The sequence below is a fragment of the Notamacropus eugenii genome, chromosome 6, assembly GCF_028372415.1.
Source record: "Notamacropus eugenii isolate mMacEug1 chromosome 6, mMacEug1.pri_v2, whole genome shotgun sequence".
Taxonomy (NCBI): Eukaryota; Metazoa; Chordata; class Mammalia; order Diprotodontia; family Macropodidae; genus Notamacropus; species Notamacropus eugenii.
The window spans coordinates 153,260,168-153,276,033 of record NC_092877.1 but is presented as its reverse complement, the minus strand read 5'-3'; the positions used below and the strand labels follow the sequence as shown (position 1 = coordinate 153,276,033).

Sequence of the window (15,866 nt, the reverse complement as noted above, 5' to 3'; positions counted from 1 at the left end):
TATGATCTTGTTTCTACTTCTTTCCACAAACAGAAAGAACTAAAGAGAGATTCTGACTGCAATAGGGAGCCAGGCCAAGTGCAACACCCCTTTAGGAGTAAAGTACTAGTTTAGATGAAGTGATTAACTTTTCATATTTCTGTCATGTGGCACTTTTCTAGCAGCCATTTAATTTTCAAGTAAATCACATTTCCCAGGGTAAAGTCTCATAGACAGAGGATAAATTACCTCTGAACTTTATCATGCTCTTTCTTAGAAGAAGCCATCACCTTATTCAGAAAAGGACTTTATACCTTGGAGAAGATTCATCCCATGACAGTTGCTCCCAAGAACATATTCTCTAGATAAGGGAAGCTTATGGCCTGTGAGTCAAAGCAAAGCTCCCAGCTGAATTTCAGGAACAGGAATGCACAGAATGTGACCGTGGTAACTCTGTTCCCTCCATTTTTCTTTTATCTTAGTCAGGAAACAATGTCACAATGAACCTTTTTTTTTTTTTAAGTGTAATTTAATTGATCAGCTAATCACCAATAAACTTACACTTTTGGACGACCTCCAACAACGCCAGTCAGGCCAGGTGCTAAGAAAACAGAGAAAGAAAAGGATATTAATTTTCTTAATAATTAAGTTTCTCCTTTACAAAGCCACTTTGAAATAGTTTTATAAATCATTCTAACCTCAATGCTTCTTGTAATAATGAGGTTTTCTTGGTCTTCTAACTGACTAGGGTATCATAGCAATTAATCAGTTTTCTAATATGGGATATTAACACTACCTCAGAAAATATTGAAATATTTTCATGGATCTGTGGTCTCATTAATGTGGAAGTTCCTTCCAGTGACACAGATGACAAGCCTTTGATTTCTGTCTATCCTGGTCAACCCTTGTCAATGCCACCCAATAAGTTTGCCATAGAATGTCCACCTGATGTGCTACAGGGTCTTCCTCTTTCTCTTTCTATCTCAAGGATACTAGCAGTACAGGGCATTCTCCCATCAATCGACCCAAGCTCTTGTTATCTGACGTGTCCATCTTCTATTTCCATCATACATTTCCTTCATGACATCTTTTACTATGGCTATTCTTCAAAGTTCCTTATTTGCTATGTGTTGCAGCCTAAACCATAGTCACTGTGTGCTTCTCTGTTGTGTTCTGTAAGATATTAATTCTTAATTCTTCAGAGACCATAGTATCCCATGTCTTGCAGTCATACAACAATGTCTGTTAAATCCTTCTCCAATATTCATTCATTCCACCATCCTTTATGAATCAGAATCTATTAAAAGAGGAATTATTGGAAGCTATGTACCATGATCAAACTGTTACTGTAACTAAGAAAACTGAACAGGATGGCTAATTTTTATCACATTTTTAAAGTTGATTCTAAATAAGTACTTTATTGATATCCATGCATGCATGGATCCAGGCTCTAGGTACTAATGTGGCTACTCCAAACAGCTGTGCTGATTGCAATACATACAGGCCTTCTCATCTTCTGTGATTCTAATCTATGTCCTCCCAGAAATTCTTCAACAAATATCCACCCAGTGCTCTGGAGACCTTCTAGGGCTTTTCACAAATGACCTGGGGGCCAGCACTGAGCAGGAGAAAGATGGAAGGCTCAACTATGGAAACTGTGAAATGGTTTCAATAATTCCCAGAGACTCCTTAAACAGAAGGAGCCATCTTTTTCACACCAGTTTTATTCTACAGATAATATGGCTACAAATGACAAAGCTCCAAGCAAAATTATTAGTAACTGACCTCAAAGACTAATTATCAATGGGGCACAGTATATTACTAATGACTTGAATGCAAACTGTCATAAGAGATATTGGGTAGGAAACATATGATTAGAAAAGTTATATCATTGCTAGGCCTATACCCAAAAGAGATCAGTGAAATAGGAAAAGGTCCTTTATGTACAAAAATATTTATAGCAGCTCTTTGTTTGGTAGCAAAACACTGAAAATTAAGGAGCTGTCTATCAGCTGAAGAACAGGTGAATGGGGAGTGGTGGATGAATGTAACAAAATAGTATTGTGCTGTTAGAAATGAGGAAATACATGATTTCAAAAAGACATGGAAAGATTCCTATGAAGTAATACAGAGTGAAGTAAGCAGAACCAGAACAGTTTTATACTATAAACTCCCATATTACAAAAATAAATAATTTTTGAAGCTGATGAAGAATGAAATGGCCAGAAACAGGAAACCAATGGACACAAAAGCAACACTGGAAAAACAAACAATTTGGAAAGCTGTAAGAACTATGATCAACACAATGACCAGTTACATTCTAGAGGACTGATGAGGAAACATCTTATCCACAACAGAGAGCTGATGGATTCAAGGTACAAAAAAAAAAAAAAAAAGATATATGTGTATGTTTCTTTTCTTTTTTCCAAGTTGAGGGGAAGGTAGAGAAAAAAGATTTGTTAGTTTTTTTTTAATGCAAAGGTTGAGATACATGCATTCACCTAAGTATTTACTGGGCTAACTGAATAAAGACATTATTGCTTTCTCTCTGTACTCTTGATTACTTACTGACCCTGTCCTCATGAACCCGTTAAGATTATAGTGAATGCCTTTCTCTGACATAATTCAAGGAAATTAGGCCATTGATATTTTTCAGAACCCTGGTGACTTTCCCAGCAGTCACTGAAATGGAGTGAAAAACAATTTCTTCACTTCTTGGGAGTAAAAGAGAAAGAGAGATTTTATTTCCCCTCTACCATCAGCCATGGTGTCCTTATCTCATCCCCAGAGTCCAATAGTAATAAGACAAGAGAAACATCAAAATTATAAAAATATACAAAGATAAGATTATCACTATTGGTTAACGATTACTTAGAAAATCCCTAGGGGATCTGTACTGATAGTCATTGAGACAATTAATAGTTTCAGCAAAGTTTTAGACTATATAAAAGAAAGAGAGAAAGAGCCCATATGTATAAAAATATCCATGGCATCATTGTTTGTAGTATCCCCACACTGGAAAGTTCTTGAGTGTCCCTCTCTTGGGGAATGGTTAAACCAATAGTAGTATATGAAAGTAATAGAATAATATTGTGTGATAAGGAATAACAGAGTGAATAGTTTCAGAATAAACTGGGAAAATTAATTTGATCTGATATTGACAGGATCTGATGCAGAATGAAATGAGCAAAACTAGGAGAATAATTTGCATAAGGACAACATTATAGAAAAAAATACTTTGACAAAACTTTAGAACTTTGTTTAATGTAATCATAAACAATGGGTCTAGAGGATTGAAAATGAACCATACCACCCACATCCTGCCACAGAAATGAAAGACAAAATCTCGAATCAGACATGTATTTTTGGGAAAAGTCAATGTGGAAACACATTTGTCAGGGCTATGCATCATGGTTTTGAGAGACTGTCTTCCTGTGGGTTTTTAATTTTCTAATTCAGGGGAAATGGGAGGGATAAAAATAAAGTTGCAGGCTACAAAATGAACCCTTCCAAAATCAGCAGGATTTGGGGGTAAAAATAACAAAATCCAAGAAAAAATAATAAAAAAGACAAATTTCATTTCAAATAATTACAAGATGCATAAAACATCTGGGAGTAAATCTACCAATGCATACTTGTAACACTTAATGAACTTAGAGTTCTTTGAAGAAATAAAGAAGAACTTGAATATCTAGAAGAATATTGAGTATCATGTGTGGGCCATGGCTATATAATAAAAATATTACCAAAATTAATTCATTATTTTAGTACTGTACTAATCAACATATCCAAAAAGATAACTTATAGAACTCTATAAAGTAATAGTAAAACTCACTGTAGGTACAAAAGATCTAGAATAGAATGGGAAATGATAACTTTTAAAAAGTAGGAATAGCACTTCCAAATCTCAGGCAATATAATATTGTAGCTGTCATCAAAATACTTGATACTGGTTAAAAAATAATGAAGTATATCAATGGAATAGATTAGGCAAGGGAGAATTAGAATAATGGAACTCAATAACCCAATTATCTAGATAAACCTGCAAGTATCAATTTCTTAGTAAAGAACTCTATATTTGATAAGAACTTCTGGGAAAAATGGAAGATATTTTGGCAGAAATTAGGCTTAGACTAATGTCATATCATATTACATAAAAAATTCAAAATGGACAAACAACCTGAATATTAAAGATCATACCATATTAGAAGAGAAGCATATCCCTTTCATGGCTATGGTTAGGAGGTGTATTCCTTTCTATAGTTTTTTTTTTCTAACAAAGGTCTACCTTCTCTCTCTCTCATACTTCTCTACCTTCCCAGATGAAAAAGAAAGAAAAATAAAAGGTGAAGTGTATTCTTAAGGAAGCAAGATATAGGGGTAATTACAAAACATCAAAGAGATAATTTTGGATACATGAAATGGAAAAGGCTCTGCACAAGCAAAATTAATGCATTCAGAGTAAGAAGAGAAGGAGTTGAAAAAATCTGTGTGTGCATGTCTTTGTGTTAAAGTTCTCAGTTTAGACTTTGGTATCAGCTACATATAGAAAACTAACAAATATATCAGACCAAAGGCCATTCCCCAAAAGATAACTGGTCAAAGGATACGAATGAACATTTCTCACATGACGAATGATAAAATATTAACAGCCATATGAAAGAATGCCTCAAATTATTAATAATAGAAGAAATGCTAATCAAAACAACCCTGAAGCTTTACCTCATACCCAGCAAACTGAAAAGATGACAAGAGTAGGGGATAGTAAACGTTAAAAGGTTTGTAGAAGTTTAAGCACAATAAAAATAAGCGTCATGACATGGTCGGTAGAACTGTGAATTAGTATAATCATTTTGGAAAACAATTTGGAGTTATACAAATAAAATGATTAAAATGTCTACACTCTTTGACCCTGAGATTCCTTTAGGCATATGCCCCAAAGATGTCATTGATAAGAAGGAAGTCCTAATAGATACCAAAATACTCATAGAAGCAAAGAACTGGAAACAAAGTAAATGCCCATCATTTGGGGAACAGCTTCCAAGAGTGAGGAACCTGTGGCCTTGAGGACACGTGGTCCTCTAGGTCCTCAAGTGTGGCCCTTTGACTGAATCCAAAATTCACAGAACAGATCCCCTCAATAAAAGGATTTGTTCTGTAAAACATGGACTCAATCAAAAGGCTGCACCCAAGGCCCTAGAGGGCCACATGTGGCCTCAAGGCCACAGGTTCCTCCACTCTTGCGTGCTAAACAAATTGTGGCACATGAATGTAATGGGATATCACTGTATTATAAGAAGAAAAATATTGGATAGATACAGAGAAGCTTGGAAAGGTTTATTTGGATTAATGAGAAATAAAGATCATGAAGCAGATCAAGAGAGCCTAAGTGACTTGCCCATTGCAAGAAGATCAGGTAACCAGGAGTCTAGGCTAAACATATTTCTAAATTTAAGCTCCTCTAATGTGTTCTGGCATGGAGGGAGGGGTAAACACAACCTCCTATCCTTTCGTTTCTCCCACTCACATAAACATTCTCTTTGCTCTCCATTTCCAAATCCATGATTCACTCCTTAATCTCATATTACAGGAACATGAGGTCATCATGGCATTTGGGAGGGGATGGTGCTGGGGAGAGAGAGGGAAGACCAGCACTTTTTGTAGCAGAGAAAAATAAGCTGATTATACAGTGAAGGTTGATCTAGTGGAAAAGAGCTGAATAAATGGTAAATGAAGATAATGGCCTACCACTACACTAGAAGAAATGATAATCGTAAAGAATTCAGAGAAACATGGGAAGACTTTTATGAATTGATACAGAGTAAGTAGAACAACAGATGCGCCACCTACAATAATGCAACCTAAAACAATTCTGAAAGATCAACTCTAATAAGCTGTTATGGCCAATCTTGATCCCAGAGAATGGGCGATGTAGCACATTCTCCTTCCACACTCATGTTTTCCATTTTCCTTGCTGCCCTAGAGAAACCACCACCCTCTGACCCCACTCTCCTGATTGGTGACTGCTTGCCTATACCACTTTCAGAGGGGTCCCACAATTATGCCTATCATTTCTAGCTTTACTATGCAGACTTCTCTCTGACCTGTCACTTTTTATCCCCTTGATCCCTCTATCCAATTTCTCTTTATGTTGTCTTAGAATTAAACTCAGGGATTGTGGAGGGCAAACTGCCCTCTCCCTGTATTACTGAACATAGCTATGAGTGGCTTGTATAACACACACAGGATGAAACATGGAAGGCTAAGACCTTTCATGGTCACAGTGAGCTCCTTAACACCACTTTGCTTTCTTCTCTGGTGGTAATCTCTCTCAAAGGTCTTTTTTCCTTCTTCCTATACTTACCCCAGGCACCAGAATTCCTAGTTATGACTCTGGCCCCTATGGTTAGCACAGCTGCTCTGCATTGGTACTTCCATGGTGGGCAGCTAGGTGGCACAGAGTGCCAGTTCAGGACCTATCTTCCTGAGTTCAAATCTGACCTCAGATATCTACTAGTTGTGTGATTCTGAACAAGTCACTTCACCCTGTTGTCTCAGTTTCCTCATCTGTAAAATGAGCCAGAGAAAGAAATGGCAAACCACTCAAAGAAAATCCCAAATGGGGTCATGAAATCAGACATGACTGAAATGACACATTTCTAGAGTGCCTTGTTTTTAGTCAATAGCAATTTTTCTTCCCTCTTTTCTCTCATCAACTTGATTTTATGAGTACATTGTATATTATGTCATCATATTCTATTTGTTTCCTCTCTTTACCTGTTCAACTACATATCTTGAACTCAAAATCTGATATAATTAAGTTCTTCTTAAATGTAACTTTTTCTTCTAATGAATAAAAGTATCAAAAACTCCAACTGCAATATAGAGGTTAATTTTTGTATCATGGGGAAAAGACAGGAGTCATCGAAAACCTATTGGATTTAGATTTTTAAAGCTTTGGTTTAAATGATGGCTCTGCTACTTACTGTCTAGGTAATCTTGATCAAATCATTTAACCTCATTGAGCCTTGGTTTCCTCTTCTGTAAAAGGAGGTTCTTGGGTTATATTACTTCTAAGATTATTTTCAGGTGCAGATCCTATGATCCATGTGACTGAATTACTTTTTGGATGTCCTATTAATGTCCCCTGCCCCTTCCCCAAAATAATTTTTTATAACCACTCTGTCTCATTATAAATTACTAACTCAAGCCCTCCATCTATATTACTGTACCTCTATCACTGTCTCTCCATCCCCTTCTTAATTAAAATTCTTGGGTTTTGTCTATATATTGAACACGAAAACAGAACAATTCTATCACCTCCTAATTCAGTACGCACCAACTCTCTGTCCTCTGCTCACTGTTTCAGACTTTCAAAACCTTTGATATTTTTATTCTGTATTACTGTACCTTATACTCTGACTCAATGGTCCATGTCAACTTTCACCTTATTATTTAATTCTTTACTAATTGACATTGGTGCCTTTAAGAAACATTGCCTCACGCCCCATGGGAAAGCATCTCCCTGAACTCTGACTCACTGATAATCTTAATCTATGAAGTCTAATAACAAACTCTGTCTCTTGGACTTTTGTTTATTACTCGTGCTTCCTATTCCTTCTCATCGACTCTGTCATCCCAAATTTGCTTTGACTACTAAAGACTGCAAAGAAGGTTCCAAATGACTTCATTATGTTGAGTAGCACTTTAAGATAATTATGAACTAAAATTAGATTTAAAAATAAGATTGGCTTCAGACTGGGCATGCACTTTGGAACAATTTCAAAGGTCAGAGTGCAGGAAGGATTTCTGTCGATTCACCTTTGATCTCTAACGTTTCTCATTACTCCTCCTTTTGAACTGCAGTGTGAAATGGAGGGGTCAAAACATGTTATCAGAACATTTTCAACATACTTTTGCTGCTGATGTTCTCTTACAGAAAACTCTTTGGGAGCTTTATCTATCTGTGATATTAGAACACGGGTATCTGAACTCCAGGGTACTGTACAAAGAAGTTATTCTACTTTTACAGTAAATCTATGCGGATGGCACTTACAGTCATTGTTTCGTTAAGTTCAATTATACATCTAATTACTCCATCCATTTCCTCTTAATTCAGAAGATAAGACATTTGTGGTGATATTGTTGTTTCAAACTAAAAGAGAAGCTTGCAGTAAACTGTTAAACCAAGGACCTTTTTTGAAAGGGTCTTCCAAGACACTTAAGAGATCAGTCATAATATTTATATATACTCAAGCACTTTAACCTTTCAAGCTGTGTTAACCAGCTGTCACTTTGGTGTCAAACTCCGGTCATTTTAATGTGAAATCAGGGTCAGTGCATTTTTTAAAAAAATATTCATTTATTTTGCTATTACTGAAGTCCTTTTTAGCTACTGTAATGCTGACCAAAATGAAAAGAAAATGGCAAACATACCTTTTGGGCACTGCTTTGACCTGAATCACATGGGGATTTATGACAGTTCACAGGGGAATATATGTTAATTACAGAAGGCAAAACTTAAAAAGGAATATTACAAGATATTATCAGCCATATTTCAAATCATAATCATATAATCAAAGTTTAGGGATCACTTTTGTTTCTAAGAAAAATGTACATCTTAAACCAAAATCCAGTACTGATATGATTATTTCCCTGTATTCCTAGTAAGAGCAGATTAAACCATTAGTGCATTTTTTATGCACTTATATTTTATCTTTTACATTTGACTCTAAAGATTAATTTTGAAGCAATTTTAAATAGCTAAAAGTTACATATTTTAAATAAAAATAATCTGCATAAACCTATTGTTACACACACACACACACACACACACACACACACACACACACATAAATATGTTTTGCCTCACATTAAAAGAATCTTGCTGAGGTGCATAATAAGTAACCTGACTTCTAAAATTCCTTTTACTTTAAGGATCAAAAATACAAGTCAAGATTTATGTAGTAGAAATGACATGAAAGTATCTTGAGGTATCCCCAGGCTTTGTTCCACATACTTTTTGCCTTTCCAAGTGATACCTCCTTTAATTCAACAAATAACATTCCTTAAGCACCTACTACATGCATGGTATAGATGCTAGGCACTATAAATATAAAGACTAAAATAAATTAGTTCCTGCCCTCAAGAAGATTATATTCTCATGAAGGGGAGTACAACTTATCAGTCTGCATTTTGATTTCTATGATTATGAGATAATAATTGTAAATCATTACTTTCATTTGGATAGACATCCTGTTGTCAATATAAAATAACACAATTCTTTTAAAAATAACCTTAATAATGAATAATTCATGTACTCAGAAGCCATATAGTTCAGAAACCACAGAATGGTCCCACTGGAGCCCTCTCCCTCAACTGTCAGTAACCCATGAAAATAATTAAACAAGCATGCATAATGTAGAACCCTGCTAAGATAATTTCTTACATATAGTAGGTATACAATGATTACTTTTGATGAATCAAATTTATCAGTTCAAATTTACATACCTACTGCTGGCATTTTATATCATTGATCCTGGACCAATCCTGACCACAAACAGCCCTTGTTTGTACATAGACTTCATGTCTATGCACTGTACTGCACATCTGGACCCTTGATGATGTTCAATTTAGAACTTTACTATATTGTATTATTTTTATTCTCCAGATGTTTCATGCATCTTAAGTTTTATTCCCCCAATTAAATTTATTTTAAAAGAAGGTTACGCACCTAACTATATTCTAGGTCCTGGAGATACAAAGTAGAAAGATAAAAACAAGATACTTTGTGACCTCAAGGATCTAACATTTTAAGGGAATAAAAGGGTTCATAAAACATATACATGGATAAGTATGTTACAAGAAAACCTGAGGAGAAAGGGAGAACTAAAAACTCAGATGAGGCAAGACCTTCTTTAAAAAGAGAACCTTGTGGGAAAATAGAGATTCTGATAAGTGGAGATTAGGAGAGAGTGCATTCTGGCTATGACTTGTGAGATAGCTGAAGAGAAAAGGGTTGAGTTCAAGGAAGAGCTAGTAGACCAATTTGGCTAGAATGTAGAGAATCTTCAGAGGAATATTATGGAACAAGACTAGAAAGGTAGGTGGGAGCCAGATTGTGGAGGGCTTTAAATGCTGGACAGAAGAAGTTATATTTTATCCTAGAAGCAACGGGGAGCCACTGAAGGTTTGTTTTATTTTGTTTTAACAGGAGAATAGCATGGTCAGAGCTATGCATCAGGAATTTTATTTTGACAGCTTGAGTAGGGACTGGGGAAGAGCCAGACTAGAAGGGAGACCAGTCAGAAGGTGAGTTCAACAATCTAGGCATGAAGTGATGAAGGCTGAATAAGGGTGGGGCTATGTGAGTGGAGGGAAGGACATGGATGTTTTGGGGGTAGAATTAATAAAAGTTGGTGGGTGGATTAGATGGAGGGGGTGAAGGAGGGAGAGGCTAGGATGATTCTGAGATTATGAACTTGGTCCACTATGAATATAGTAGTGTCTTCAACAGAAATAGGGAAGTTTAGAAGTTGGTCAGGTTAGGGGGAAAGATAAGTTCCTTGATGGCAGGGACCATTCCTTATACCATATATATATATATTTTTTACCTCAAATAGGCAAGTGTAGCAGTGGTTGGGTTGTGAACAGGGTGGTTCAAACACTCTGGTTTGCCCCTCCCTCACGTTACTACTGGCTCTTTAACCTAGATAGGTTCCTACTCTGCTCTGGGAATCTAATTCTCTATTCTTTTTCAGTTTTAAGTCCCTGGTCAAAGACATTGCTACTGTCAAAACACCTTAGCCTAAAACCTTTCTTCAAGGGGGATGTTTCCCCCTCAATAGCCTCTTCCCAGCTGCATTCCCTAGAAGCCTACTGGCAGAAGGTGACTAATGCGGTTCTTAAAAACAAAATGACCTTTAAAAAAAAAAGACAAATGGACTTTTTCAGTGCCCAAAGGGAATGACTTTCAACTTCCAGAGAGGAACCTCTGGACTAAAGAGATATAAAATTATGCCTTGGGGTCAGCAGTAGGGAGGAAGTGGAAAGTGTCTAGACCCACTCAAAAAGCCTTGTTCCAGGCCACTTGACCTCAGCTCCCACTCCTAGATACCTTAGCTAGAACTTCTATTCTCCCATCTCCGCAGAGATTTTTTCTTTAGCCTCCCTGTGCTACCCCCAAACACCTAGAGCTCCTCTTCTCAGGAGCTGGGATCTTCTCCTATTCAGACTAACCTAATAGACTGACTTTCAAAGGTCATCCAGGGATGCAGCCTATCCTCATAGGCCCTACTGAGCTCTTTCTAATTCATCAAAGAATTCATTCATCAAAGAATCTGACCTAATTCACTCAAAGAATCTGACTCCACCTTATAAATGGTACTTAACACTTTGTTATCAACATTCCCCCTTCTCCCCACATGACTAAGTCTCAAATTTCCAAGGATCAACTTCTTTACACAAGTATTTACTGAGGTCCTATTTCATACAAGGTGATATGTACATAGTGGGCCCTCAATAAATACTTGTTGAACTGAATTAGAAGCTTCTAACAATCCAAGACTTCAGGATTATTTTTAAAGCATGGATCATTTCCATTCTTGTCACTATCTATGCTATCAAATCTCTTCCAATAAGGATTTTTTTTTTTTATTGTACCTTGTTCCCCCACCTCCCAAAATTGCACAGTCCTTGTTGGGTAGTAATGCTGTTTGTCTGTCCCCTCCTAGACAGTAAACTCCATGAGGGCAAGGACCAATGCCTTACTATTTGGATCCTTTCATAGTCCCTTGTATACTGTTACTCTAAGTTCTCTCTTAAATGACTGAATTAAATATCTGCTCCAGCCCTGGTTTACACAAGAAACACAAAGGCCATGAATCAGGCTAAAAGGCCTACAGGATAAAGACTACTTCATTTCTGGCAACTGTAGCACAGGAAGATATGAGAAGGTCCTGACACAGGTAATGTATAGTATCTTCTTTATAGTAGCGAGTGCCTTCGGCTATACTAGAGCTTATGAATTACCAACTTATAATTGTAATAATTGGTCCAAACAATCACTTTTTAGTTTCACACAAACTGAAGGCATAGAATTTAGTTAGTTGAATCTTCCCCAGCCTCATGACAAGAGTTTTAAACTCAGTATGCTTGGGGGTTGGGAGGAGAGGTGACCGGAGGAGATGGGGGAAGGGAACCCTTTGTTACATCTTTCAGTCCTGGTGAAATGCAAATTCAAGTTTCTCAAACCCCTCCCGAGAAGTTCAACTTGAACTTTTGAACTTTTTTGAAGTTGTCATGTTTAACTTAAGATGGAATCCAGTTTTCAAAGGACCAAAATGAACTCACTTCAAGTTCATAGGATTTTCTTTAGAACTCCCCAAATAAGAACTTTGTCCACCCTTGATTTCTGCAAACAATCAGATAAACAATTTCGTCAAATCACATTTTCCATTTTCTCAAAAGAACAAATGTAAACATTTTTAGTGTGGAAATAGAGTATTTTAAGAAGTATGATTGGGAAATCTTCACACTCATACCTATCCTTTAAAAAATATTTACCTGTCATAAAGTTTTCTTTTAAAAAAGTAAAATATTACACACACACACACACACACACACACACACACACACACACCCTTTTCTCAAATCTTATAAAAAGAATTGCCAAGAGGAGCTTTGTAGGTGGAGTTTAATTGTAACAGAAGTTGACATTTTTTAAAAAGGTGTTTTGTTCAATATTAATTTCAACAGTGCTTACATCTTTATTATTATGAAGCCTTGGCAACTCCATGTGGCCTTAGTAAAAGAGAAAATATTGCAGTGTCATGGAAGTAGCATTGGATTTGGAGTTAGATCATTGGGGTTCAGATCCTAGCTCTGATAATTATGACTTTAGTGACCTTGGACAAGTTATTTTCTCCTCTCTAGGCCTCAGCTTCTTAATCTGTAACATGAGAAAATTAAACTAAATTATCACTTTCCAGATCTAAATCTTATGGTCTACAAGTGACTTCATATTTTTGTGCACTATTACCATCTCATAAGGGTTTAAAAAAAAAATCACACAATTCCCCATCCCACCATAGATAGAGTTAAGATGTCAGATAGAGAGCTACCTTTGAAGTATGGAAGCCTAGTGTTCAAATTCTATCCTCCCTGGCTGCTCAGCCCTGAATCCTGGCCATTTAACTACTCAGAAGTCTATGCAACACTAGAATATTCAAAGGTGCCAACTGGGTGCCAATGTGTATTGGTAGGGTGAGTTTCCTCATAGGCAGTTTTCTTTATTAACAAGATCACCGGTCCAATTCAAATATATATAATCAATGTGTGTGTGTGTGTGTGTGTGTGTGTGTGTGTGTGCATGTAAATAATATTATATACACATACATATATGTGCATGTATAAAGAGAGAGCTATGTATATTTTATATATGTATATATATATATATGCATGCATGTGGGTATACACATACACACATATATAATATATATTTGCAGTTCAGATATATGCATATATCTTCACATATATACAAATACCGACAGACATAGATACACACGCACATACATACATACATATACATACACACACGTTGAATTAGTGGTCTTTATCTCTTTGGCACAATATTAGGACACCCGGGAATTACTCTAGTTGTCTGCTTTTCATCCATCATGCTAGTCATGCAGCCAAGCAAGCAAACAAGCAACAAACATTTACTAATTACCCACCATGAGCAGGTACCATAGTAATGTCTAGGGACGCAAAGACCAAAACTAAAAACAAAAGCAAACAAACAAAACCAAACCAAACCCCAATCTCTTCCATGTAGTCTAATGGGACTTTCGCTAGAAAGAGGAAGACAGCAATCTGATATTTTGTCTGTATAGGTACAGACAAAACGCAAACCAAGCAGACATACAGGAACCTTGTTGGGGAAGGCCCCACATGCAGAATGTGGCACTAGAATTGAGTCTGAAGGAAACCAGGGATTCCAAAGGATCAGAGGTGAGGAGGAAGAGAATTCCAAACATGAGGGATGGCCCGTGTAGAGTGGAATCAAAAGATGGAGTCACATATTCAAGGAACAGTATGACTGGACTACGGACTATGTAGATAAAACTGTGTAATAAGGGAGGAAAGGTAATGCGAGGACAGGTTGTGAGGAGCTTTAAGCCCCAAACAGAGAAGTTTAGATTTGATCCTAGAAACATGATAGAACCATTGGAGTTTATTGAGTTAAGGGGTGATAGAGTCAGATCTGTGTTTCAGGAAAAAATCATTTTTGTGCCTACGTGGAGTAGAGAGTAACTGGAGAAGGAAAATCAACTAGGGGGCTATTGAAACAGTCCAAGGAAGAGTTATTGCATTAGAATGGTAGCCATGTGAGTGGAGAATAGACATTTTAGGGATATTGTGGAAATGTAGAAATAACAAAATTTGGTAATTGACTGAATAAAGGAGGTGAGAGACCAGAGGTCATATCCAAGGTCCTTCTTAGCTCTGAGTCTATGATTCTATTTTATACTATAATATGACTAATGTTATTTTTTGATTGTATAAAAAGTTGTCCAAATAATTATATATAAAATATATAATTATATCTACTACAGTAGATTTTATGAATGGGTGGCCACTTAATTCCTTAGAGGAAAAGCATAATTTAAGCAATAGGGTTAAATTGATCCAATCTTTAGGGCTAACTCCAAAGATGGGAGTTAGTCAAAGGGGTAGTTAGACCCATGGAGTCAAAATATCCAACAACTTCCCTCAGCTTTCCCTACTTCCAAACCCATAGTCAGACACTATGGATAAGTGGTCTTAGCCATGAAACTGGAGAGCCAGAAGATGCTGAAAAAGTACTTTAGAAAGTTGAAATGACCGTATAAATATAAGATATTATTATATTATTCCATGTGTTAATTTACATCGTTCAGCTGAGATAAAAATCCAAGATAGCTAAAAAAGCTTTGATGTAATTAACTTCAAAGTAACCGTATAATTAACTTCAAATTAACATGATACTCTCAACATAAAGCCTCCTTGGCAACTATATCCCCTAACAAGAGCAATTGTAAAATACCATGTCTACCAAAATCATGGACATGGGGGAGACTGTCACAACTACCTTCCTCCTCCAGCTTTTTAAGTGAAAGAGGATAACTCACAGTCCTTTTTCTAGTTTGCATCTTCTACTAAAAGTGCTTTCTAAATTCCTGCCATCCAACTACAACAAAGCCAATGACAACTCATCTCTCCCCTCGCAGTCCCCTTCTGCTCCTTTAACCTGCCCCACTGTGTGTTCACTCTATTTCTACACCCACTATGGGTTCCCTCACGCAGGTTAATGTCTGTGACCCTTTGAACTCTTAAGTATGGTTCCTGGAACATCTGACAGAGAGGAAGCTAAGAAAAGGTGTTACAGAGGGGGGAAAGAGTAGGCCATCCCTAGCTGCTGTAAAACACAAAGTCCTAGTTATTTAAAAAGTTAACAAATGGTTATTTACAGTTATTGCTGCCACATCAAAGCCTCCAATTAAGCCACAGTGTGAGATCTAGCACACACACACACACACACACACACACACATACACGCTATATGACAGCACTTTGAAGATAGGGTCAGAAAGGTACAGGATGGGAGAAAATCAGGAGCTATTGTGTTAGCCTTGGAATCAGATCCATTGTATGAGAACTGAGGTAAGTCAATGTTGTCCAAGTTACCGAAGCAAAAGACAGACACAAACAGCTGAGAAGGTACAAGAAAACATCTTTATGAACTATAATTATAACTGGTAACATTTACATAATGCTTTAAGGGTTACAAAACACCTATATCATTTCATTTAATAACAACACTGTGAAATAGGTGCTCCTATTATCCC

The 15,866-nt window shown here is 36.6% G+C and overlaps 1 protein-coding gene across 4 annotated transcripts in view; it reads right to left on the bottom strand.

Annotated features, from left to right (window-relative positions):
• The window catches only part of LOC140511973 (uncharacterized), a 146,657-nt gene that overhangs the window by 44,234 nt on the left and 86,557 nt on the right, over positions 1-15,866 (bottom strand). For all 4 annotated transcript variants that reach the window (XR_011969737.1, XM_072621315.1, XM_072621314.1 and 1 more), the window contains one exon: positions 541-580. Coding sequence is in view for 3 of the 4 variants with exons in the window: in XM_072621315.1 (XP_072477416.1) it covers positions 541-580 (40 nt within the window). In the remaining variant the exon portion in view is untranslated. The remainder of the gene's footprint in view (positions 1-540; positions 581-15,866) is intronic.